This window comes from Hirundo rustica, chromosome 30 (assembly GCF_015227805.2).
Source record: "Hirundo rustica isolate bHirRus1 chromosome 30, bHirRus1.pri.v3, whole genome shotgun sequence".
In the NCBI taxonomy this organism is placed as follows: domain Eukaryota; kingdom Metazoa; phylum Chordata; class Aves; order Passeriformes; family Hirundinidae; genus Hirundo; species Hirundo rustica.
This window is the reverse complement of record NC_053479.1, coordinates 451,667-477,023: the sequence shown is the minus strand read 5'-3', so window position 1 is coordinate 477,023 and position 25,357 is coordinate 451,667. Positions and strand designations below refer to the sequence as shown.

The following is a 25,357-nucleotide window of genomic DNA, read 5'->3' as shown; positions in this document are numbered from 1 at the left end:
GGGGGGGGGCTGCGGGACCCCGGTGCCTCGGGGCGGGCGGGGGTCTTGTCCCCAGCGTGGGGCGTCACCTCCCGGCCCGGCCCCAGGGTCCCGCTCTCTGGGGGTCCCGCTGCTCCCCGGGCCCTGCTCTGCCCCCCTGAGGGGTGCTGGAGCACCTGGAGCCCTGAGCGGCCCCGGCTCGGGGGGGTTCGGGGGTCTCCGGGGGGCCGCGGGCCCCGGGGAGGGCTCAGCTGGGCAGGGGCCGGGAGGCACCCAGTGGAATTCCCGGGGGGCTCCAGGGGACCGAGCCCCGGTGTCCGGGGGGGACAAGGCCTCGGGGGGCTCGGAGAGGGGCTGGGGGCGACAAACGGAGGGAGAAATGGGGTGCGGGGGTGGCTAAAGGGGGAGCGGCGGCACCCAGAACCCAGCGCTGCTCCAGCCAGGGCGGTGTTTATTCCTCTCAGCGTTCTCCTTCCCGTGCCAAATCCTTCCCGTGCCGAATCCCTCCCGTGCCGAATCCTTCCCGTGCCGAATCCTTCCCGTGCCGAATCCTTCCCTTCCCGCCGCTCTCCTGCCGAGCCCGGGCCCGCCACACGCGGCGGGGTCTGGGGGTGTCCCCGCGCCCCCTCCCCTCGGGGCTCGGGACCCTCCGGGCCGCTCCCCGGGCCCGCAGCGCGGCCGGGCCGGCCCCGGGGCGGGGGGTGCTCGCCCCCCGGCCGTGCCCCTCAGGGTGACATCACGTAGGCGGTGGCGATGAAGCTCCTGCCGCTGCCGGGGCTGGACTTGCTCCAGGGGTAGGTCTGGACGCTGAGGCGGTGCCCGCCCAGGCTCAGGTGGCACCTGGGGGACAGCGCTGTCACCGCCCTGAGCCCCGCGGGGGGGGGCTCGGGGGGCTCTCGGGGTCCCCACAGCCGCGGTGCTGCAGCTCGGAGCCCCTCATCCCACAGTCCCATCTCCAGGATGATCTCCAGCCAATGCTGTTCCATTTCCATCTCCTTCTCCATCCCACGGATCCCATCCCATATCCCATATCCCATATCTCATATCCCATATCCCATATCCCGTATCCCACAGATCCCATCCCATATCCCATATCCCATCCCATATCCCATGGATCCCATGGATCCCATGGATCCCATATCCCACATCCCATACCCCATCCCATGGATCCCATCCCATGGATCATATCCCATATCCCATATCCCATATCCCATATCCCATATCCCATATCCCATATCCCATCCCATGGATCCCATATCCCATGGATCCCATATCCCATATCCCATATCCCATATCCCATATCCCATACCCCATATCCCATCCCATGGATCCCATGGATCCCATGGATCCCATATCCCATATCCCATACCCCATTCCCCATCCCACGGATCCCATCCCACCCCAGCCCCAGCTCTGGGGGGCTCCGGGAGGCCGGGCCCAGGACGGACAGACGGACACGGGCTTGGCACTCACGCCCGGCCGGGCCGCGCCAGGAAGCAGAGCGAGTAGAGGCCGAACTCGAACTCGGGGCTGCAGCCGATGAAAGCCGAGCCCACCTCTTTGTAGAAGCCGTCCCAGCTGAACTGGAGCCCCAGCACGTCGGGGTACGTGTCCCACTGGGGAGGGAGCGGGGCTCGGGCTCAGCGGGGCTGGAATCCACTCCCGGCCCCGCCTGGGACAGTCCGGAGCAGCTCCCAGCCCCTCCTGGGACAGCCCAGGGCAGCTCCCAGCCCCTCCTGGGACAGTCCGGAGCAGCTCCCAGCCCCTCCTGGGACAGTCCGGAGCAGCTCCCAGCCCCTCCTGGGATGATCCAGAGCAGCTCCCAGCCCCTCCTGGGATGATCCAGAGCAGCTCCCAGCCCCTCCTGGGACAGTCCAGAGCAGCTCCCAGCCCTCCTGGGATGATCCAGAGCAGCTCCCAGCCCCTCCTGGGACAGCCCAGAGCAGCTCCCAGCCCCTCCTGGGATGGTCCGGAGCAGCTCCCAGCCCCTCCTGGGACAGCCCAGAGCAGCTCCCAGCCCCTCCTGGGACAGTCCAGAGCAGCTCCCAGCCCCTCCTGGGACAGTCCAGAGCAGCTCCCAGCCCCTCCTGGGACAGCCCAGAGCAGCTCCCAGCCCCTCCTGGGACAGCCCAGAGCAGCTCCCAGCCCCTCCTGGGACAGTCCAGAGCAGCTCCCAGCCCCTCCTGGGATGGTCCGGAGCAGCTCCCAGCCGGGCTGAGGGAGAACTCCCAGCCTCAAACGTCCCCCTCAGAGCCTGGGAGCCTCTGGCGTTGTCTGCCCCGGCCCTTCCACCCCAGAACACGTGGGGGAACAGCGGGGACAGACGGGGCTGTCGGTGGGGCTGACGCCGCGGGGTGCGATAAGGGGTGCCCAAACCCCCCGGGAGCTCTCACCGGCCCGTTGAAGTTGTGGCTGAAGTAGTTGACGAGCCCCTGCTTTTCCAGGAGGTAGAAGCGGATCCAGTTGTGGAATCCGGACACTTTTCCCTTTTTCACCTCCCCTAAACACAAGAGGGGATCCCGGGGTGAGCCCCCGGCGCGGCGCTGCCCCCGGCCCGGCCCCGGGCGGGGCTGTACCTGAGAACACGTGCTCGAAGCCGCTGGAATCCCGTTCTCCGTCCCCTCGGGAGTAGAGCCCGAACCACATCTCCTTCAAATGCTGCACAAACTCCTCCTCGGAGCTGTAGCGGTCTGCAGGGAAAGGTGGGAGCGCCGGAGCTGGGGGTCCCCCCGTCCCTTCCCCGCTCCTGTCCCCCGGGAATTCTCCCTGCTGGATTCCCCCTGCCCTGGCAGCTCTGGAGAGCCCGGCCCAGCTCATTCCCACCTGGCTGGGGCTTCCCTTTGGGATTCCCCCGCTCCCCAGCCCTGCCCCGATCCAAACTCACTTTTCCCCTGCAGGAACACAAAGAGTTTCTGCATCAGCTCCGTTTTCATCACCTCCTCGAGGAAACGCTCCTGCTCCCGCAGCTCCTCGGCCGTCACCTCCTCCTCCGTGCCCGTGGCCCTCTGGTAATTATCCAGCAGCTTAATGAAGCTGGCGTAGGTGGGCTTGGAGAAGAGCTCCTCGTTCACGTATTTGTAGAGCCTGGGGGAGAGCGGGGGAACTGCAGCTCCCTGCTCCAGCCCGGCTCTGGGTCACTCTGTCCTTCTGTCCATCCTGGGCAGATCCCTGACCCCGTGTCCCTCTGTCCATCCCCGGCAGCTCCCTGTCCCCATTACTGACCCCGTGTCCCTCTGTCCATCCCTGGCAGCTCCCTGTCCCCATTACTGACCCCGTGTCCCTCTGTCCATCCCTGGCAGCTCCCTGTCCCCATTACTGACCCCGTGTCCCTCTGTCCATCCCGGGCAGCTCCCTGTCCCCATTACTGACCCCGTGTCCCTCTGTCCCTCCCCGGCAGCTCCCTGTCCCCGCCCAGCCCATCTCAGGTGGCCGTCCCTCCCCTGGAGCCACTCACGGCTGCGGGGACCGGTCCTGCCTGTCGCCGGTCTCGTCGGGGCCCGCCAGGTGCTGGGGGTTGATGGCGATGTCGCTGGGCCGGGCTTTGTTGTGATCCGCCCCGTAAAGCTGCTCCGAGAGCTCCAGCAGCTCCCGGTCCGTGATGGAACCGCGGCTGCTGGAGAATCCATCTGTGGGGACAGGCAGGGGCTGGGGACAGCGCCGGGATCCAGGGGAAGGGCGGGGGCATCCGGCAGCATCCAGGGAAAGGTGAGGATGTCCCTGCTGGGGATCCCAGGATGTGGAAGGAGGGCTCGGGGGTGTCCTGACCCCGCACCCCGGGGACAGGAGGTGGCCACGGGGACGTGGGAAGTGTCAATCCCTGTCTTTCACATCCACGGGGATCATTCCCGTCCCCATTTCCCAGGTTTTAGGTGGGCAGGAGATGCAAACCCAGCGGGATCCTGGCCCCTGTCCCCCAGCCCCGGGGAGGGGACAGCGCTGCTGGCAGGGGGGGACACCTGAGGAACAGGGGGGACACCCCGAGGGATGCAGGGGACACCCCGAGGGATGCAGGGGACACCCCGAGGAACGGAGGGGACACCTGAGGAACAGGGGGGACACCCCGAGGGATGCAGGGGACACCCCGAGGGATGCAGGGGACACCCCGAGGAACGGAGGGGACACCTGAGGAACAGGGGGGACACCCCGAGGGATGCAGGGGACACCCCGAGGGATGTGGGGGACACCCCGAGGGATGTGGGGGACACCCCGAGGCACCTTGGGGAGGTTCTGTCTTTCCTGACTCACCGCGGGTTCGAGCTCCGTCCTCGTCCCCTTCCCCACCTGTGGGGCAGAGAGGAACAGGAGCTCAGGAGGTCGGGGACACCTTGGGGACATCCCAGGAGCCCGCAGAGCCTCGGGATCATCCCCTGTCACCCTCAGCGGGTTGGGGACACCTTGGGGACATCCCAGGAGCCCGCAGAGGCTCGGGTCCAGCCCCTGTCACCCTCAGAGGGTTGGGAACACCTTGGGGACATCCCAGGACCCCGCAGAGGCTCGGGACCAGCCCCTGTCACCCTCAGAGGGTTGGGGGCACCTTGGGGACATCCCAGGAGCCCGCAGAGCCTCGGGACCAGCCCCTGCCACCCTCAGGGGTTTTGGGACACCCCAGATCGCTGTCCCCGGGCGCTCACCGGGCCCGCAGTGCCTCTCGCGGTCCTCGCAGCAGTTGCGCTCCGTCTCGCAGCCGGGGTGACAGTGACACTCGTCCTCCTCGCTGAAGGGCTCCCCGCAGCGCCCCTCGCAGGACCCGGGGGCCGTGTACAGGTCTTTGGGGACACAAATTGGGGGTGGCCCTCAGGAGGGGCCGGGCGCGGCCCCGCCCTCGCCTGGAGCATCTCCCTCACCCCGCTCCCCTCCGTCCCGTCCCGGGCCGTTCCCGCTGCTCTCCTGGGATCTTTGTCACCGGGGTGGCCGCTCTGGATGTCGCCACGGCAGGGTGACACCGGGGACACCCCCCGGAACTGCTCCCCGTGATTCACCCCGAGCGCCCCGGGCCCCGCCGGAGGAGCTGCCGCATTCCAGGAACGCTCGTTTGCATCCTGGCCGTCTCCTCCTGCTGGGAAAACTGGGAAGACTGGGAAAACTCCTTCCCGAGCTGCTCATAACAAAGGAGCCGATGAGCCCCCGCTTCGTGACGCAGGCGGCGAAGCAAAGCCAAAAATAGCAGCGACGAAGCTTTGAAGGGGACAAGGGACGCCCTCGGAGGGACGAGGGACATTTGTCATGGAGCAAAAAGGAGCCGGAGGTCACCAAGGGTTGGGATTGTCCCGGGACTGCCCCGAGGAAGGAGCTCCTGGAGGGACAGAAGGAGCCAAAAAGTCACCTCAGCAGGAGGGTGGCCCTGTCCTACCAGGGTGTCCCTGTCCCACCACGGTGACCCTGACCCACCAGGGTGACTCTGTCCTGTCAGGATGTCCCTGTCCCACCAGGGTGGCCCTGTCCCACCAGGGTGGCCCTGTCCCACCAGGGTGTCCCTGTCCTGTCACGATGGCCCTGTCCCACCACGGTGTCCCTGTCCTACCAGGGTGTCCCTGTCCCACCAGGCTGTCCCTGTCCCACCAGGATGTCCCTGTCCTGCCACGGTGGCTCTGTCCCACCAGGGTGTCCCTGTCCCACCAGGGTGTCCCTGTCCCACCACGGTGACCCTGTCCCACCACGGTGACCCTGTCCCACCACGGTGACTCTGTCCTGTCAGGATGTCCCTGTCCCACCAGGATGTCCCTGTCCCACCAGGGTGTCCCTGTCCCACCACGGTGTCCCTGTCCCATCACGGTGTCCCTGTCCCGTCACGATGGCCCTGTCCCACCAGGGTGTCCCTGTCCCACCAGGATGTCCCTGTCCCGTCACGGTGTCCCTGTCCCACCAGGATGTCCCTGTCCCACCAGGGTGTCCCTGTCCCACCAGGGTGTCCCTGTCCCACCAGGCTGTCCCTGTCCCACCACGGTGGCCCTGTCCCGTCACGATGGCCCTGTCCCGTCACGATGTCCCTGTCCCACCAGGCTGTCCCTGTCCCGTCACGATGGCCCCGTCCCTGCCGCACCAGCGGCCGTGTCCCAGCCGGCAAAGGGATCCCTGGAGGAGAGGGCGTTGCTTTCCCTGCCGCAGCCGCAATCTCCCGGCATCTGAGGCACCGCGAGTTGCCCAACTCGGGCTCCGGCGGCTGAAACGTGGCCCCGGGGCAAATCGCGATGCGGCACATCCTGTCCCGGGACATCCAGGCGATGACAGCGACATCCAGGCCGAGGTGACATCAAACTCCCCGGCACCGCCGCCTCCCCTCGGCGCCCGCGTTGTTTGTTCCTTTGTCGCTTCACCCCAATTATTGGTGCCCGGTGATGTCACCCGGGTGCTGCAGGTGCTGAGGGACGGGGTGCCCGGTGCTGCCCAGATCCGACCAGTCCAGCCCCGTTCCCAGGTCCCAGAGCGGGATAAATCACCGCGGCTCGCTTTTCCAGCAGCAATCCCGGCGGGATTGTGCAAGGCAGGAGCTGCCCACACACCCCCGTCAGCGCCGAGCCCGGGGGTGTCACAGCGGCCCCGGCGTGTCCCAGCAGGGCCCCGAGCCCGAATGACACATCCGGAGTCCCAAATCCTGAATGCCAGATCCTGAGTCCCAAACCCTGAGTCCCAAATCCTGAATGCCAGATCCTGAGTCCCAAATCCTGAATGCCAGATCCTGAGTCCCAAACCCTGAATGCCAGATCCTGAGTCCCAAACTCTGAATGCCAAATCCTGAGTCCCAGATCCTGAATGCCAGATCCTGAATCCTGAATGCCAAATGCAGAATGTCAAATCCCAAATCCCGAATGTCAAATCCTGAGTCCCAGATCCTGAATGCCAAATCCTGAATCTTGAATGCCAATTGCAGAATGTCAAATCCCAAATCCCGGATGCCAAATCCAGAGACCCAAATCCTGAATCCTGAGTCCCAAATTCTGAATACCAAATCCTGAGCCCCGAATCCTAAATGCCAAACCCCAAACGCCGAATCCCCAATCCCCAGCGCCGCGGCGGGGCCCGCAGGGGCCGGCAGGGGAGCGGCTCCTCCTCCTCCTCACTCAGACACGACCCAAAACCCCGAATTCCACCCTAAATCGCTGCAGGGCCCTCGGCCGCCGCGATGGGGTGACCGGAGGCGCTGTCAGAGATTTTCTCCGGCTGCACAGAGCGCACAAACATTTCTCCTTCTCGCGGATCAGACTCCTCCCTCCGCTCCCGAGCTGGTTTTCTCTCCTGCCAGAAGGCGGTTTTGGCCGCAGGAGGGGGGTTATTCCCTGCCCAGCTCCATCCTCCCGGCGGTGGGGAGGTGACGGAGCTCTCCCAGTGCTCCCAGTTTGGTTTCGGGCACGGGCATGAGTCAGCGCAGCCAAAGCCGCGTCCCCGAGCCCCTGGCCTGAGTCAGGACCTCGTTTCTCCGGGAAAACGCGGATCCCAACCCAGCCCGGCCTCCAAAAGGGACCAAAATAAACCCGGAACGGAGCCACGGACAGCCCGAGCTTCCCAAATCCTGGGTTCCCGGTCCCCAAACCCTCACGTGCCGCCTGGGTGTGGGATAATCAGGGAAAATCTCCCACACGAGGAGGGGTGAAGTGGTTCCAGCTCCACCAGGCAGGTCTGGCGGGTGGCCGGGACTGACCCCGAGCCAGCCGGGATCGGCGGCCACCTTCAGCCCGGGTTTTCCTTCTGGGACAACTCAGGGCTCAGGGAAACCCCCGCTCCCAGCCCGGCGCTGGTTGGGAGCTTCTCCTGTGAGCCGGCCTCGCAAAACTCCTCATCTTTCATCCCCAGGGCGCTCAATCGGCTCCTGGGACATCAGACGCGGGCTCCTGGCAGCGGCGCGGGGGTGACGAAACCCCGTCCCGGCCGGTGGAGCGCAGTTCGCGCTTTGTGCAAGAGCTCGGCGCCTCCTCATCCCCGCGGGATCCCGGCAGCCGAATCCGGGGCTCCTCTCCCGGGGCGCCCCCCGAGCCCCTCTGGGCACCGCGGGCTCGGGAAGGGCGGAACGGCCGCGTCCGCGCTGCCTTTTCCACCTGAGCGGCCCCGGCGGGGAAAGGTGGGATCGGGATTGGGGTTTGGAAAAAGCCCAGCGGCGTTTTTCCACGGATAAATGGAAAGGTGGAGCCGCGGGAGCTCGGCAGGGTCAGACACACCGGGAACGCGCTGGCGGGGCAGGTGAAGGGCAGGAAATTGGGATAATCCATCCCCAACCCCGGGCTGGGTTTGCAGCACGGAAAATCCCGCTCCCCTCGCCCCGTGGAGCCCGGCCGGGCCCATCCCAGTTTGTCCCAGTTGTCCCAGTTGGGCTGTTCCCCCGGGATGCCGCAGCCCTCGCCGGTTACTCACGGCCGGACACGCAGCCCAGGACAATTCCTGCCCCGGCCAGGAGGATCCAGGGCTCCATGGTCCCTCGGGAGGCGGTCGGGGAAGGCCGGGGCTCCCCGGAGCTCGCTGCTATTTGTGGGTGCCGCGGGAGCGAGGGAGGGGCGCGGCGGCGGCAGCCAGGGCTCCACGGGCGGGCTGCACCCAAAACTTCCCCAAAAGTCATTAGGAGCGCGAGGTTTAATTACAGGCTGCTGCCCGCCCTGGGAGGAGGGCTGGTAAATCCAGAAGGCCGGGGTTGCTCCGCAGCTCCTGACCCCCGGGGGCGGCCCAGGCTGCGGGGGAACGTCCGGAGCCCCCCGGGCCCCAGCGGGGCTGAACTGGTGTGAACTGGGAGCAGCATTAACTGGGGGTGAGGAGCTCTCCTGACTGGGCTCTGGAGGCTGTGACCCCTGCCCGGCACCAGGAAAACCCAGAACACCACCACGGTCCCGGTGGGAGGGTTTGGGGTTATCCCAGTGGGAGAGTTTGGGGTTATCCCAGTGGGAGGATTTGGGGTTATCCCAGTGTGAAAGTTTGGGGTTATCCCAGTGTGAAAGTTTGGGGTTATCCCAGTGGGAGGATTTGGGGTTATCCCAGTGTGAAAGTTTGGGGTTATCCCAGTGGGAGGATTTGGGGTTATCCCAGTGTGAAAGTTTGGGGTTATCCCACTGGGAGGATTTGGGGTTATCCCAGTGTGAAGGTTTGGGGTTATCCCACTGGGAGGATTTGGGGTTATCCCAGTGTGAGGTTTGGCGTTATCCCGGTGTGAAGATTTGGGATTATCCCAGTGTGAGATTTTGGGGTTATCCCAGTGTAGTTCCACTCCCGGGGTGAGCCCAGAGCTGCTTCAGGGACCCTGCACGGCTCTGGGGGTCTCAGCCCCGTCCCTGCCCAAGCTCAGCCTGGACAATCCCGATGGAAAATGCCCCCAGCCCTGGAGCCCGCCCGGGCACCGTCCGGGGTCTTTTCAGGGAATTAACGGAGCCCCAGCAGCGCTGGGAGGGACCCCACGGGCGCCCCCAGCCCCTGCTCCCCCTCCTCACTCCCTGCCGTGTTTTCCCAGGAAAGCCTCACCCCAAACCTTGCCCAAAGCCCGCGGGATTTGCTCCGGACACTTCTGCACCCCCTCGCCGGCCCAGGGGTGGCCGATGTCGGGCTGGTCCTGGTGGTCCACGGGCTGCAGTTCCAGGCAGGATCAGCGTCCGGACGCTGCTGGAACCAGCCCTGGCTCTCCGGGACACGGCTCCGGTGCTTGGGGAGCAGCCAGGCCCAGGTGTCCCCCCCAAGGAGGGGCTCATCCCCTGTGCCCCCCGCCTTGGGCAGGTGAGAACCGACCCCGAAGAGCTCCCGAGGAGCTGGAGCCGTTCCCGGGACGGCCGGCGGAGCAGGGAGAGGCCCCTGCTGCGCCCCGGGCGGCGTCAGCTGGCACGGGAGCGGCCTTTGGTGTAATAAGGGCCGGGTTTGGCTTCTCCCTCACCCCTCAGTCATTTCCTGAGCTGTCCCCTGCTGTGTCACCTCCGGTGCCATCCCAGAGGTCACAAAGGGGACACGGGGCGCAGGGGGCGACCCCGGGCTCGGAGAAGAACGGGGAGCGCAGCCGCGTGTACAAAAATACCTCTATTGCTCTGTGCCCGCACCTGCCCGGAGCTCACGGGGCCCGGCCGCCCCACAGGGCCGGGTCTGTGCCCGTGGGCGAGCTCCGGGGCAGCGCCGGCACAGCCCGGGGCCACCGCGAGCACAGCCGGGGGCTGCCCCACTGCCGGCAGCCGGGCCCCCGACCTCGCTCCCGGATCCTCGTCCTCGCTCCTGGATCCTCATCCTCGCTCCTGGATCCCCATCCTCACTCCCGGATCCCCATCCTCGCTCCTGGATCCTCATCCTCACTCCCGGATCCTCATCCTCGCTCCTGGATCCACATCCTCGCTCCTGGATCCACATCCTCGCTCCTGGATCCACATCCTCGCTCCTGGATCCTCATCCTCACTCCTGGATCCCCATCCTCGCTCCTGGATCCACATCCTCGCTCCCGGATCCACATCCTCGCTCCTGGATCCACATCCTCGCTCCCGGATCCACATCCTCGCTCCTGGATCCACATCCTCGCTCCAGGCCCCCATTCCCGCTCTGGATCCCCATCCTTGCTCCGGTCTCCCATCTCTGCTCCCCATCCTTGCTCCTGGACCCACGTCCTCACTCTGAGCCCCCATTCCCACTCCAGGCCCCCATTCCCACTCCAGGCATGCCCCATCCCCGCTCCGAGCCCCCATCCGGCTGCAGCCCCGTGTCCCTCAGGGCTCCAGGTCCCGGGACAGCCGCAGCAGCTCCTGCTGGCTGTCGATGGCCCTCAGGTGCTGCAGGTAGGCCCAGGTGGAGACGGGGTTCCGCACGCTCAGGGACTGCTCCGAGCCTGAGGGGAGGGACGGGGTCAGGGCTGGGGTCCCTCCGTCCCTGCAGGATCATCCCAAGGACCCCCCTGCGCTGCCCTCCTCACCCCCAGACCTCCACACCATCCACGGATCCCTCCATGGATTCCCTCCATAGATCCCTCCATGGATCCCTCCATGGATCCCTCCATGGATCCCTCCATGGATCCCCTCCATGGATCCCCTCCACAGATCCCTCCACAGATCCCTCCATGGATCCCCTCCATCTCCATCCCCTCCATGGATCCCTCCATGAATCCCCTCCATAAATCCCTCCATGGATCCCTCCATGGATCCCCTCCACAGATCCCTCCATGGATCCCCTCCATGGATCCCCTCCATGGATCCCCTCCATCTCCATCCCCTCCATGGATCCCTCCATGGATCCCCTCCATAGATCCCTCCATGGATCCCCTCCATCTCCATCCCCTCCATGGATCCCCTCACAGATCCCTCCATAGATCCCTCCATGGATCCCTCCATGGATCCCTCCATGGATCCCCTCTGTGGATCCCCTCCATCTCCATCCCCTCCATGGATCCCTCCATAGATCCCTCCATGGATCCCCTCCATCTCCATCTCCCTCCCCTCTCCCTCTCCTCAGGGCCCCCCACGGAGGGTTCGGGGTCCCCCGGGGCCGCGGTGGGGTTGCAGAGCTCCAGACGTACACGTGGAGATCCTGACGGCCCTGGCGTCCTCGGGCCGGTGCGGGGAGCGGCTCCGCAGCGGGGACAGCGGAGCTGGGGGGGACGGAGAGCGGGGGCTCAGCCCTGTCCCCAGGGGCTCAGCCCTGTCCCCAAGGGCTCAGCCCTGTCCCCAAAGGGCTCAGCCCTGTCCCCAGGGGCTCATCCCTGTCCCCAAGGGCTCAGCCCTGTCCCCAAAGGGCTCAGCCCTGTCCCCAGGGGCTCAGCCCTGTCCCCAAAGGGTTCATTCCTGTCCCCAAAGGGTTCATCCCTGTCCCCAGGGGCTCAGCCCTGTCCCCAAGGGCTCATCCCTGTCCCCAAGGGCTCAGCCCTGTCCCCAAAGGGCTCAGCCCTGTCCCCAAAGGGTTCAGCCCTGTCCCCAAGGGTTCAGCCCTGTCCCCAAAGGGCTCAGCCCTGTCCCCAAGGGCTCAGCCCTGTCCCCAAAGGGTTCATTCCTGTCCCCAAAGGGTTCATCCCTGTCCCCAAGGGGTTCATCCCTGTCCCCAAGGGTTCAGCCCTGTCCCCAAAGGGTTCATCCCTGTCCCCAAGGGCTCATCCCTGTCCCCAGGGGCTCAGCCCTGTCCCCAAAGGGTTCATCCCTGTCCCCAGGGTCACCCCAGGCCCCATCCCCAGCTCCAGGGGACGCTCACCGTGCGCGTGGCCCCGGCAGCGCTGCAGGACTCGCACGGTCTTGGCCATCATGTGCTGTGGGCGAGGCACAGAGGTCACCTGCTGCCGCCGGGCCCCACTCGGGTCCCCAAAACCTCCGTCCCTGCCGTGGCTGTGAGCACCCCGGGGCCGCCCCGGCCGTTCCAGTGCCAGAGCTCCGTGTGCCAGGGGCAGGGGCACAGCAGAGACCCTCGGAGGGGTCACCGAGCACTCACCATCTTCTCGAAGTTGATGAGGTTCTCAGCCAGGGTGCGATTGCCCTCGTGGATGAAGGTCATGTCTGGGGGGGGTTTGGGGGTCAGAGCGGGGTCCCTGGGAGCGCCAGGCACACCCGGAGGGTCCCCAAAGCTGGACACCCACCTTTGAGCAGGAGGGGCACGAAGGGGATGATCGGGGGGCTCAGCTTGGCCACGGCCAGGCGATAGACGCGGTGGTTCCACGACGGGTCCTGGGGCGGAAAGGGACACGGGGAACGGGGGGACGGGGGGCATGGGGGGGACACGGGGGACACAGGGGGGACGGGGGCACAGCGGCAGCCCCTCCACAGTGCTCCAGGGGCAAATCCCACCGGGAAGAGGGACACAGGGCAGGAGGGGCTGCACTCACCAGCATCCGCTCCAGGGCCGAGTGCAGCTTCCGGATCTTGTGGGGCAACCTCTGCACAGGGACAGGGTCACGGGGCTGGCGCTGCCTGTCCCACCCCAGAGACCCCCGCCTGTGCCACCCCAGAGACCCCCGGCTGTCCCTCCCCAGAGACCCCTGGCTGTCCCACCCCAGAGACCCCTGCCTGTCCCACCCCACTGTCCCACCCCAGAGACTCCCCAGACCCCCCAGCACCTCCTGCTGTCCCCCTGCTGTCCTCTCGCTGTCCCCCCGCTGTCCCCTCACTGTCCCCTCGCTGTCCCCTCGCTGTCCCCCTGCTGTCCCCCGCTGTCCCCCTGCTGTCCCCCGCTGTCCCCTCACTGTCCCTCCGCTGTCCCCTCACTGTCCCTCCGCTGTCCCCCCACTGTCCCCCCTGCTGTCCCCTCACTGTCCCCTCACTGTCCCCCTGCTGTCCCCTCACTGTCCCCTCACTGTCCCCCTGCTGTCCCCTCACTGTCCCCTCTCTGTCCCCCCGCTGTCCCCTGCTGTCCCCTGCTGTCCCCCCGTTGTCACCTCCCAAGTCTTGGCCAGGCGAGTCACGGCCGTGTTGCTGACCCCGAACATGACGGCGAAGAAGGAATTCAGGTTCTTCTGCTCCTTGAGGCTGTGGGCGGGGGACGGCGACGGGTCAGGGCCGGGGCCGGGGCCGGGGCCGGGTCAGGGCCGGGGCCGGGTCAGGGCCGGGGCCGGGGCAGGGGCCGGGTCAGGGCCAGGAGCGGGGCCGGGAACTCACTGCGCCGCCAGCTTGATGAACTTGCGCAGGAGCTGCGCCCGCCGCGCCAGCTCGGGGCACAGGCACAGCTCGGTGGCCACCCAGAACTGCAGCTCGTTGAAGCGCCGCATCACCCGCGCCAGGTTGGCCGTGGCCACCTCATGGAACTTCTGCGGCCCCACGATGTAGTGAACCATTTCCACCTGCGAGGCCCGGCGGGTGAGGGGGTGCCCCCAGCGCCCCCCGCCCCGGCCGGCGCCCCCCCGGCAGCGCGGGCCGCACCTGGTGGATGCTCCTGAAGAGGCTCCAGTCGTAGTCGGTGAGGTGGCTGGCCAGGTCCTTGGAGCTGATCAGGTCCAGCGTGTCCGAGGAGCCGGCGTGGGGGCCCAGCTGCTCAGGGTGGGGGGTCTGGGCACGGCAGAGGAGCCCCGACCCCTCCTGCCCTCAGCGGACCCCGCGAGAGGCGCAGGGAGGGACGGACGGACGGACGGACGCCCCAAACCCGCGCTGCGGCCCCTGACTCCCCATCACGGGGGGCTCTGCCCGCCCCGGGACCCCCGCCCCGCGCTCACCAGGCCGCCCAGCTCGTCCACGCTGACCACAAAGAGCCTCTCGTTGAGCCCCAGGCCCGTGAACACCCCCACGGCGTCCTGCGGCAGCACGGCCGTGTCTGCGGGGAGGGAAGGGCGCGGAGGAGGGGACACGTCCCCGAGGGGACACGCCCCGGCCGGCCACGGGGACGAGGCCACCCCAGCAGAGACCCCTGTCCTGAGCCACCCCTTGCTCGTGTCCCCAGTGCTCTGTTCATGCTGGATGTTTAAAGTTCTCCGCCTTTCAGAGCGGTTCCGAGAGCGAAGCGGGGGAAGGAAGACGTGCGGGGTTTGTTTCCAGGAACTGCTCTGCCTCCTCCGCACTCCGCTCCTGGGATCTGTGCTTTTCGTTAGCTTCGCTGGCTGAGCCAGAGAAGCTCCCTGGACTGGTTTTTAAAATTTATTTTATCTTGGGACTGTTTAAACCTGTCCTGCACTGCAAAACGCAGCGGGGCTGGACCTCGGCATTTTCCAGAGGGGCTGATAAGAGACTGAGCGAGCTGAGCTGCCCCCACAGAGTTTCTGCGTTTGCCATCTCACCTCAGAGCCACGACAGCTTTCATCTTTTCATATTTTAAATTTTTTTTTTTGTGCTTGCGGGCACTTTGTTTGTTGAATAAGAGATTTTCTCTGAGATTTTTTTCCCCGATTGGAGGAGGGGCCGTTTGGGATTTCCCTCCAAACCCGTTGGGAGGTTCCCTCCCGGGTTCGCCCTAAGCCGGGTCACCCGCTCACCTCCGGCCGAGTTCACCTTGACCAGGACGTGCTCCCGGTCCCGGCGCAGCCGCGGCGCCAGCGCCCGCAGGACGTCCCGCACGGCGGCGTTCACGGGCAGCACCGACACCAGGCACGAGTGGTCGGCCCTGAAGATCTCGTAGGGCACTGGGGTGGGGGGCACACAAAAGCTGCCTCGGTTTCCCCACACCGCGGGGACCGTCCCCGCCGCGCGGGCACTACCTTTGTCCTGGGCTCTGAGCGCACAGCCGCTGTCCAGCGTCGCCTCCTCGGCGCTCCCGAGCCACATTCCCGAGCTCCGCGCCTGGGAAAGGAGCGGCGGGGGGAGGCCGCGGCCACGGGCGGCGCCGCCGCCTCTGGAGGGTCCCCGACGGGCAGCGGGGACACGGGTGTCACCCCGCAGCGGGACCTACCTTGGGCTGGGGGGACACGCTGCCGTCACCGTTCTCCAGCCTGCGGGAGGGGAAGGGGGAGGATGGAGCCGCGATTCCCGCTGGGAACAGCCCCGGGAACGGGAACCCTCGGGATCGGGAACCCCTGGGATCGGGCACCCACGGGATCGGGCACCCCCGGGATGGGGCACCCCTGGGACCTGGGATCAGGCAACCCTGGGATTGGGAACCCCCAGGACCGGGCACCCACAGGATCAGGCCCCCCTGGGACCTGAGATCGGGCACCCCTGGGATCAGGCACCCCCGAGCCCCCTGCCCCACCCTGTGACCCCCTCCCCACGGCCGGGAACCCCCACACCGGGGACAGAGCGGTGTCAGAGCCGCCCCAAAAGCTCCTCCACAGGGAGACGCAGCCCCCTGGGCACCCGAGGTGGCATCGGGGGACAGCGAGGGACACTGAGGGACACTGAGGGACAGCAGGGGACAGCGGGGGACACTGAGGGACACTGAGAGACACTGGGGCACACTGAAGGACACTGAGGGACACGGGGGGACATTGAGGGACACTGAAGGACACTGGGGCACACTGAGGGACACTGAGGGACACCGGGGGACACCGGGGGGACATCGGGGCACACTGAGAGACACTGGGGCACACTGAAGGACACTGAGGGACACCGGGGGACACCGGGGCACTCACGCTCGGGGTCGCCGCCGCTCCTGGCCCTGCTCCTGGCCCATCCCGCCCAGCTGGGGGTCCCGGCTCGCCAGGTCCGCCAGGTTCTGTGGGGTCGGGGGGTCCCGGGGGTGAGCGCGGGGCGGTGCCCGGCCGTCCCCTCTGTGTCCCCTCGCTGTCCCCGCGGTGTCCCCGCGTCACCCCGCCCGTACCTGCAGCAGCGCCGTGGTGCTGCGGTCGCCCTGCAGCAGCCGCCCGTAGAGCAGCACCCACTGGCTCACGAGGCGCAGGATTTTCCGCCGCTTCCGCAGGGAGTAGGAGGCCTTGTCCTGCTCCGAGCCCTCCAGGGGCTCCGCGCGGAAACTGGGACCGGGTCAAGGGCACCAGTAAAACGGGGAGAGGGGCGGGGACCCCCCAGGGACGTCACCCCGGGAGATGGGGACGAGCCCCAGGGCCCTCGAAGAGGGTTCGGGGGTCCCCTGGAGGTGACGGGGACGGGGCCGAGCGCGCGCCCGGTCCCCCCAGCTCCCGCGGCAGAAGGATACTGGTGCAGCAGGGCCCGGCAGAGCTGCGAGGTCGGCATGAACACGGTGTAGGTGAGCAGGAAATCCCCCAGCAGCGTGTCTGCGAGGGGCCGGGGCGCCGTCACTGCTGTCCCCAGCGCCCTGGGGACACGGTGACCCCAGCCAGGCGCCCCCAAGGCCTGGCCGGGCCAGGAGGGGACACAGGGAATCGGGAAATGAGGGGGGAAAAGCCCAGGGAGGCACAGAAAGGATGGGGAGAGGACGGTCAGATAGGAAGGGAAGGGGTGCAGGAGGGTTTGGGGAGCAGGGGAGGATGGCAGGGTGGGAATCCATGGGATTCAGGAGGATTTGGGGAGCAGGGGAGGATGGCAGGATGGGAATCCATGGGATTCAGGAGGGTTTGGGGAGCAGGGGAGGATTCCTGGATGGGAATTGATGGGGTTCAGGAGGGTTTGGGGAGCAGGGGAGGATGGCAGGATGGGAATTGATGGGGTTCAGGAGGATTTGGGGAGCAGGGGAGGATGCCAGGACAGGAATCCGTGGGATTCAGGAGGATTTGGGGGCCCTGCCTGGCCGGGGGTGCCCCCAGCACGGGGTCCTGGTGGCGGGGCAGGTTTTATCCCAAAGGCTGCGGGACGGTTCGGGTGGGAAGGCGAATCCCGGCGAGCGGCAGGAGCCCGGCCGGGATCTGTGACCCGCTGGGGACATCTCCTGGCTCTCCGAAGGCAGAGGAGAGCGGGAGGAGCAGGAGCGGAGCCGCCCCCGCCCCGAGCTGCGGGATTTTCAGGGATTCCGGGATGGGACGAGCGGGGTTCGGGGTTGGACGGCACGGATGAGGAGCCCCGCCCGGTGCCGCCCGTCCCCCGGGACCGTCCCCGCTCCTACCCACGGGGTCGTAGAGGGTGGCATCGAGCCTCATGAACTCCAGCAGGTGCTCCAGGATCTTCTCGGGGGTCCCGGCCATCACCAGGTACCTGGAGGGGACGGGAGGGGCCGATGTGGCACGGCGGGCAGGGCCACCAGGCCAGGCCAATGTCCCAATGTCCCTGAGCCCGAAAACTGCCCCGGGAGAGGCTGGAAAGGGAGAGGAGAGGCGGGGGCGGCTCGGGGACGGGGACAGGGACAGGGACAGGGACAGGGACAGGGACACAGAGAGGGACAGGGACAGGGACAGAGACAGGGACAGAGACACAGACAGGGACAGGGACAGAAGTGTCACCTGTCACAATGGGGACAGGGACAGGGACAGGGACAGGGACAGGGACACAGAGAGGGACAGGGACAGGGACATGGACAGGGACAGGAACAGGGGTGTCACCTGCTGCTCAGGGGACAGGGACAGGGGTGTCACCTGTCACAAGGGGGACAGGGACAGGGACAGGAACAGGAACAGGGACAGGGACAGGGACGGGGGTGTCACCTGCCGCTCAGGGGACAGGGGTGTCACCTGCTGCTCCGCGCCGAGGCCGCCTGGCCGCTGCCAGCGCCCTGCAGGTCCTTCTGCAGCACCAGCACCACCTTGCCGTGCTCCTTCAGCCGCACCGTGTTGGCCTCCACGTCCTGCGGGAAGCCGGGGAGTCTGGGGGATTCCCGGCCGGCATTCCCAGAAATCCGCCCCCCAAAAACCGCCGGGGACCCCCAGCTCCGCCCGGCCGGCCCCACCTTGAGGATGCGGTTGAAGTCCTGCTTGTCCACGCGCAGGAAGTGGCAGTTGTCCTCGCGCAGGAGGATGGTGGCCGCCCGCGGGGCGTCGTTCACCAGCGCCAGCTGCCCAAAGTCGTCCCCCTCGTGCAGGGTGGCCACCAGGCCCTGGGGACGGCAACAGGGTGACACTGGGGTGTCCCCAGAGTGTCCCCAGAGTTCAGGGTGGCCACCAGACCCTGGGGATGGCAACAGGGTGACACTGGGGTGTCCCCAGAGTGTCCCCGGAGTTCAGGGTGGCCACCAAGCCCTGGGGAATGAGGGATGGTGACATTGGGATGTGAGCCAAGGTGGCACCAGGTGTGAGCCATGGTGGCACCAGGTGTGAGCCATGGTGACACTGGGATGTGAGCCATGGTGACACCAGAGGTGAGCCATGGTGGCACCAGAGGTGAGCCATGGTGACACTGGGATGTGAGCCGTGGTGACACCAGGTGTGAGCCATGGTGACACCAGGTGTGAGCCATGGTGACACTGGGGTGAGCCATGGTGACACCAGGTGTGAGCCATGGTGACATTGGGATGTGAGCCATGGTGACACTGGGATGTGAGCCATGGTGGCACCGGGGGTGAGCCATGGTGACACCAGGTGTGAGCCATGGTGGCACCAGAGGTGAGCCATGGTGACATTGGGATGTGAGCCATGGTGACACTGGGATGTGAGCCATGGTGACACTGGGATGTGAGCGATAGTGGCACCAGAGGTGAGCCATGGTGACATTGGGATGTGAGCCATGGTGGCACTGGGATGTGAGCCATGGTGACACCAGGTGTGAGCCATGGTGGCACCAGAGGTGAGCCACGGTGACACCAGGTGTGAGCGATGGTGGCACCGGGGGTGAGCCATGGTGACATTGGGATGTGAGCCATGGTGACACCAGGGGTGAGCCATGGTGACATTGGGATGTGAGCCATGGTGGCACCGGGGGTGAGCCATGGTGACATTGGGATGTGAGCGATGGTGGCACCAGGTGTGAGCCATGGTGACATTGGGGTGAGCCATGGTGACACCAGGTGTGAGCAATGGTGACACTGGGTGTGAGCCATGGTGGCACCAGGTGTGAGCCATGGTGACACCAGGTGTGAGCCATGGTGGCACCGGGGTGTCCCCGAGCTGTCCCCCCCGGCGCAGGGACGCACGCACCTTGCCGTGGGTGACCACGTTGACCGAGCCCTTCCAGATGATGTACCAGGAGGTGCCTTTGTCACCTTGGCTGAACACTGGCACGGGGGAAATCCACGGGTTTGGGGGCGGCTCCGGTGTCCCCGGGTTTTGGGGGGGGGACCCCGAGCGCCCCGGTGACTCACGGACGGTGCCGGCGCGCTGGTGCCCCTCGAACATCAGCACGGCCGCCAGCTCCCGCTTCACCTGCGCCGGGGGACAGCGCTGCCACCAACCCCGGCCGGGCCAGCAGGGGACACGGGGAGTCGGGAAATGCGGGGGAAGGAAAAGAGACCGCGGGAGAGGAGGCTGAGATGGGAGGGGAAGGGGGGCAGAGGGTTTGGGGAGCAGGGGAGGATGGCAGGGTGGGAACCCATGGGATTCAGGAGGGTTTGGGGAGCAGGGGAGAGTTCCTGGATGGGAGTTGATGGGATTCAGGAGGGTTTGGGGAGCAGGGGAGGATGGCAGGATGGGAGTTGATGGGATTCAGGAGGATTTGGGGAGCAGGGGAGGATTCCTGGACAGGAATCGCTGGGTTTCAGGAGAGTTTGGGGGACCAGGAGCAGCCCAGGGGACACCCCGACCCCGCCGGATTCGCAGGCACGGCCGCACTCACCGAGTTGGAGAGATGAGCCACGGCCTTGATGTGAAGCAGCTCCTCAAAGATCAGCTCCAGCTCGTCCTGCGTGCGCTGCGCAGGCCTGGGGGAACACGGGGGGTCAGCGGCTCCCCGCGCCCCCCGGCCAGGGCACAGCCCCCCTCTCCAGCCCCCTTCCCTCCGCCAGCTGCCCCCTCCCGCAGCAGCCCCCGAGCAGGGTCCAGAAAGAACCCAGAAGGTCCAAAAAGAGCCCCGAGGGTCCGGAGCCCCCCGGGGGCACTCACGGCTTGCGCAGGGCCATGGAGAGCAGCGCGTCGGGGCCCAGCTGGGCCAGGAACCCCAGAGCCTCCAGCAGCTCCTCGGGGTCCCTGGGCCCCGCGCCGGGCTCGGGGCTCAGCTCCAGCTCGGCGAAGCGATAGAACTGCGTGTCCTTGTCCTGGAAATGCCACTCCTGCCTCACTGCGGGGGGACGGCGGCCGGTTCAGCTCGGCTCTGCGCCCCACGGAGCCCCCCCGGGAGCCCCCCGAGCCCCCCGGAGCCCCCCGGAGCCCCCCGAGCCCTCACCGTGCGTCAGCACCCCTCCGTCCACCAGCACCTGCCCGATGCCCACGGCCTGGCCGCGCGTCTGCACGGCGACGCCGGCGCTCAGCAGCCAATCCACCAAATCCTTCCCCGAGCAGCACTGCCTGGGGGGGGGCACAGGGTGTGAGGACCCCCCCGGGGCAGCACCCCCAAACCCCCCCGAGCCCCCCCAGAGCCCCCCCCGAGCCCCCGCCCCACCGGTGGTGCCGCAGGTGGTGTTTGTGGTCGCGGATGAGGCCGGGCCGGGAGGAGCTGAGGTGGGCGAAGAGGAGCTTGCCGGCCCTCCAGATCTTCTCCGAGGATGCCTGAGGGTGGGAGGGGGACAGGGGAGAGTGTGGCTGGGGGTGTCACCTGTCCCCCCCCTCCCAGTGCCCCGGGATCGCCCTCGACCGCCCCGGGAACGGCCGAGCCCAAGGAGTGACCGTGTGGGGTGTGGGGGTGCCCCGGGCACTCACCCCCCAGGGCCTCCCCAAATTCACCTCCCCAAATTCAGCACCCCAAATTCACCTCCCCAAATTCACCTCCCCAAATTCACCTCCCCAAATTCAGCACCCCAAATTCACCTCCCCAAATTCACCCTCCCAAATTCACCTCCCCAAATTCACCTTCCCAAATTCACCCTCCCAAATTCACCTTCCCAAATTCACCTTCCCAAATTCACCTCCCCAAATTCACCTTCCCAAATTCACCTTTCCAAATTCACCTCCCCAAATTCACCTTCCCAAATTCACCTCCCCATATTCACCTCCCCAAATTCACCTCCCCAAATTCACCTCCCCAAATTCACCTCCTCAAATTCACCTTCCCAAATTCACCTCCCCAAATTCACCCTCCCAAATTCACCTCCCCAAATTCACCTTCCCAAATTCACCTTCCCAAATTCACCTCCCCATATTCACCTCCCCAAATTCACCTCCCCAAATTCACCTCCCCAGATTCACCTCCCCAAATTCACCTCCCCAGATTCACCTCCCCAAATTCACCTCCCCAAATTCACCTCCCGGCCCCTCACCTGGGTGATGCTGTGTCCATAGTCCAGGCTGGATTCCGAGTCCAGGAGAGGGGTCTGGAAAACCAGAGGGGAGGGGGTTGGTGGTTGTGGGGGCTCTGCTGGGCCCCCTCACCCCACACAGCCCCGGGTGGGGTGGGGGCACCCCCAGAGCAGCCCCAGCTCTTCACCGGGTGAGGGGCAGCTCCTCAGTGCCCAGATCCCAAATCCAGCACCCAGATTCTGAACCCAGATCCCAAATCCAGCACCCAGATCCCAAATCCAGCACCCAGATCCCAAATCCAGCACCCAGATCCTGAATCCAGCACCCAAATCCTGAACCCAGCACCCAGATCCTGAATCCAGCACCCAAATCCCAAATCCAGCACCCAGATCCTGAACCCAGCACCCAGATCCTGAATCCAGCACCCAGATCCTGAATCCAGCACCCAAATCCCGAATCCAGCATCCAAATCCTGAATCCAGCACCCAAATCCTGAACCCAGCACCCAAATCCCGAATCCAGCACCCAAATCCTGAGCCCAGCACGCCGTTCTTGAACCCAGCACCCATTTCCTGCACCCCAGGCCCCCTCTCGAGCTGGTTTTTCTCCCAGCTCTCCCCCTCCGGGATGCTCCAGGTAAAAACGAGGCCAGGGAGGGACGAGCCCCCGTCCCCGCAGCCCCGCCCGGATCGCGGGGCAGAGGCGGCCGAGCTCGGGTCCCGGCGCTGCCCGCAGGGACCGAGGCAGCCGAGCTCCGTCCTGGCCACGGCCCTGGATAAACAACGCGGGCCCGCACCCGTCAGACCAGTTCCCGGCCCCGGGAGCGTTCACCCGGCACCGGGAGCGTTCACCCGGCACCGGGAGCGCTCACCCGGCACGGGGCACGGCCGAGGGACACCCACCCGCGCCGGGGGCACCCCAGGGCGCTGTGGGGTCCCCTCCGGCTGTGGGGGCTCCCCCGGAGGGCACCCAAAAAGAGGAGAATCCAGGGATCCCCCCCGGGATGTGCAGGGAAGGTTGGGGCAATCCCAGAGCGCGGGGACAGTCTGGATGGAAAGTCCAATCAAGGGAGGCGAGGGCAGGAGTTAATTAGCGCGGGATCCTCAAGGCTGAGGCTCCACCTGCTCCCAGCAACGCCCCAGGAGGAATTGGAGGAGCGGGTGGGAAACGAGCGGCGCTGGGAACGCTGCAGGTCCCGGGGGATGTGTGCCACCCGTGCCACCTGTGCCACCCGTGCCACCCGTGCCACCTGTGCCACCCAGCCACCGTGTCACCGCGGCCGGGACACCGCTCCTGACCCGGCCACACCGTCCCCAGGGCCGGGACACGGTGACTCAGGCGCTCTGCAAACTCTGCCGAGCCCCGTGACGGCCACGGGGAGCAGGAACCGCTCCGAGCAAATGTTTGTCCACGGGAGCCGGGAGGCGGCCGGGACGCGGAGCGGCTCCGGGGACACGGAGGTGTCACCCGGGGGAGCCTGGGGTCCCTGTCACCCCTGGAGGCTGGAGATCTGTGTCACCCCTGGGTGCAGCAGGTCCCTGTCACCCCTGGGTGCAGCAGGTCCCTGTCACCCCTGGGTGCAGCTCAGCGCTGCCCAGGTCCCCAAGGGGCCTCTGCTGTCCCCCAGCAGCGAGCTCCGTCCTTGGGGCACAGAGCCAGGCTCTACCCGGGCCAGCTCCGGCCACGCTCCAAGGACACCGAAAGTGACACAAATCCCCCGCTCAAGGATCAGATTCCTCCTTCCCGGGGGTTCCTCGCTGCCAGGGCGGCTCTGGAATCACCCAAACCCTCCCGTTGTCCCCAAAACCTCCTCCCCGGAGCATCCAGGCCCGGGTCGGGAGCTGCAGGACGCCCCCCGGGCCCCCCCACTCCCTGTCACGGCTTCCTAAGGAGTTGCCTTTTCCATCTTCCTGCCCACGGGACACGCCGGGATCCTGCTTTTCTCCAGGATTCCGGCAGCGCCGGGCGCCGGGCCAAGGCCGCCGGCGGCCGTTCCGCGCTCGCGGCCGCTTTTGTTTGGGATCCCGAGGAAAACAAGCGCGGCTATTTCGGGCTTTACGGCTCCGGAGAAAGTCCTCGCCCATCCGCAGCCTCCGCAGGCGGAGCCGCCGGCCGGGGCTCGGCATCCCCCGGGATGGGGCTCGGTGTCCCGGGGATGGGGCTCGGTGTCCCCGGGATGGGGCTCGGTGTCCCCGGGATGGGGCTCGGTGTCCCCGGGATGGGGCTCGGTGATCCCAGGATGGGGTTTGGTGATCCCAGGACCCCCGGGACCCCCCTCAGCTCCCGGGGCCAGCACAGAGCCGGGCGGGGAGGACGCGATGCCAAGGGACAAATCCCTGCTGTGGGAACGGGCGGGAGAACGCTGCGTGCCACCAGGAGTGTCCCGCCGGGAATGTCCCAGCAGGAGTGTCCCACCGGGAATGTCCCATAGGGAATGTCCCACGAGGAATATCCCACCAGGAATGTCCCACCAGGAATATCCCACTGGGAACGTCCCACCAGGAATGTCCCACCAGGAATATCCCACCAGGAGTGTCCTTCCCAGCCGGGATGCTCCACCGGGCACCTGGCACCGCGCTGGTTTCACGCCCGGCCGCGCGTTCCGCTCTGCTCTGCCTGGGGCCGGGCCCGGGGCGGGCGGCTGGGGCACTGTGAGCTCACCTGCGGCCTCACCTGGCCCCCGTGCCCTCACCTGGCTTCCTGCAGCCTCAGCCGGCTCCGTGCACGCCCGGATTCGCTCCCCGTGCCCTCACCTGGCTCCTCGTACCCTCACCTGCACGCCTGACTTCACCCCGTGCTCCTTCACTCCCCTGGCTCCGTGCACGCCTGGATTCGCTCCCCGTGCCCTCACCTGGCTCCTTCCACCCTCACCTGGCTCCTTCCACCCTCACCTGGCTCCCTGCACTCGCTCCCCTCCTCTCATCCCCGCATTCCCGGCGCTGGGGCCCCAATCCTCCAGCGGATCCCCTGGACGCGGGACACGCTCTCCCCACTCACCCAGCGGATCCCCTGGACACGGGACACGCTCTCCCCACTCACCCAGCGGATCCCCTGGACGCGGGACACGCTCTCCCCACTCACCCAGCGGATCCCCTGGATGCGGGGCAGGCTCCCCCCGGCCCCCTCCAGCCGCACATCGTAGCTGGAGCTCCGGAACAAGTGCATCTTCCTGAGCAGCCCCGAGATCCGGGCTCCGTCGGCTCCGGGAGCCGCGGGGGGCTGCGGGGGGGCGGCGGCTCCGCTCCCCGGCTCCAGCCGCGCTGGCCCCGGCCCCGCTCCCCCCGGCCCGGCCCCGCGCACCTTCATGGGGCGGGGGGGGGCGAGGCCGCGGCGGCCCCGGGGCAGCTCCGCGGCTCCTCGGGACGGGGCCGGGATCGGGAGCGGCTCCGCAGCCGCCGCCGCGCCGGGACCGCCCCGGGCAGGGCGGCTCCGCCCGCAGCCCCTCCCCGGGCCCTCCGCCCCGCTCCCCCCGGGGACCCCCGGCCCCCCGGGACCCCCCGAGACCGCTGGATTTGGGGAGGGGTCTCCAGGAGTCCATGAGCGCCTCAAGGGGAAGCGGGGGTTTGGGGGGGTCACAGGGGTCTCCACTGCCCTGCGCGGCGTGGTGGGGGGAAACAGGACACAGAGAGGCTGGGGAGAGGGAGGGGGTCTGTGCTGGGAAGGGTTTGTGCTGGGAAGGGTTTGTACTGGGACTGGTTTGTACTGGGACTGGTTTGTACTGGGAAGGGTTTGTACTGGGACTGGTTTGTACTGGGAAGGGTTTGTACTGGGAAGGGTTTGTTCTGGGAAGGGTTTGTGCTGGGAATGGTCCGTACTGGGAATGGTTTGTGCTAGAACTGGTTTGTACTGGGAAGGGTTTGTGTTGGGAATGGTTTGTGCTGGGAATGGTTTGTGCTGGGAAGGGTTTGTGCTGGGAATGGTTTGTACTGGGAATGG

At 66.9% G+C, this 25,357-nt stretch overlaps 2 protein-coding genes across 3 annotated transcripts; both read right to left on the bottom strand.

Moving 5' to 3' along the window:
- Positions 1–704: 704 nt before the first annotated feature.
- ENDOU (endonuclease, poly(U) specific) lies at positions 705–9,913 on the bottom strand. The gene is made up of 9 exons (XM_040088389.2): positions 8,323–9,913; positions 4,611–4,745; positions 4,225–4,260; positions 3,434–3,605; positions 2,864–3,063; positions 2,556–2,669; positions 2,373–2,479; positions 1,453–1,595; positions 705–819 (listed from the first exon to the last, which is right to left on the bottom strand). Exons 1-9 carry the CDS (start codon positions 8,522–8,524, stop codon positions 705–707), a joined length of 1,224 nt encoding a protein of 407 aa, XP_039944323.1. The 5' UTR covers positions 8,525–9,913.
- Positions 9,914–10,044: 131 nt separating this feature from the next.
- Positions 10,045–24,674, bottom strand: RAPGEF3 (Rap guanine nucleotide exchange factor 3). 2 transcript variants are annotated; one of them, XM_040088391.2, is made up of 27 exons: positions 24,503–24,674; positions 21,442–21,495; positions 20,628–20,734; positions 20,412–20,533; positions 20,132–20,306; positions 19,866–19,950; positions 19,396–19,456; positions 19,232–19,308; positions 18,049–18,195; positions 17,834–17,946; positions 17,272–17,360; positions 16,408–16,486; positions 16,075–16,225; positions 15,887–15,969; positions 15,208–15,247; positions 15,017–15,098; positions 14,795–14,941; positions 14,042–14,139; positions 13,752–13,859; positions 13,491–13,672; positions 13,271–13,361; positions 12,722–12,772; positions 12,476–12,563; positions 12,331–12,395; positions 12,097–12,151; positions 11,432–11,503; positions 10,045–10,747 (listed from the first exon to the last, which is right to left on the bottom strand). In XM_040088391.2, the coding sequence occupies exons 1-27, from the start codon at positions 24,584–24,586 to the stop codon at positions 10,629–10,631; spliced, it is 2,625 nt and encodes an 874-aa protein (XP_039944325.1). In that variant the 5' UTR covers positions 24,587–24,674; the 3' UTR covers positions 10,045–10,628. The 2 variants fall into 2 exon arrangements, with proteins under 2 accessions (XP_039944325.1, XP_039944324.1); XM_040088390.2 differs by having other exon boundaries at positions 10,046–10,747; positions 13,752–13,877.
- Between the last annotated feature and the right edge of the window lie 683 nt (positions 24,675–25,357).

Coding starts and splice junctions, on each gene's coding strand:
- RAPGEF3 (XM_040088390.2), bottom strand. CDS start 24,586: ATGCACTTGTTCCGGAGCTCCAGCTACGATGTGCGGCTGGAGGGGGCC. Junction 14,942..15,016: donor GCTCAGAGCCCAGGACAAAG/GTAGTGCCCGCG, acceptor CCCCCACCCCAG/TGCCCTACGAGATCTTCAGG. Junction 12,152..12,330: donor TCATCAACTTCGAGAAGATG/GTGAGTGCTCGG, acceptor CCTCGCCCACAG/CACATGATGGCCAAGACCGT.
- ENDOU (XM_040088389.2), bottom strand. CDS start 8,524: ATGACTTTTGGGGAAGTTTTGGGTGCAGCCCGCCCGTGGAGCCCTGGC. Junction 4,746..8,322: donor CCTGGGCTGCGTGTCCGGCC/GTGAGTAACCGG, acceptor GTGTCCCCAAAG/ACCTGTACACGGCCCCCGGG. Junction 3,064..3,433: donor CAGGACCGGTCCCCGCAGCC/GTGAGTGGCTCC, acceptor GCTCTCCCCCAG/GCTCTACAAATACGTGAACG.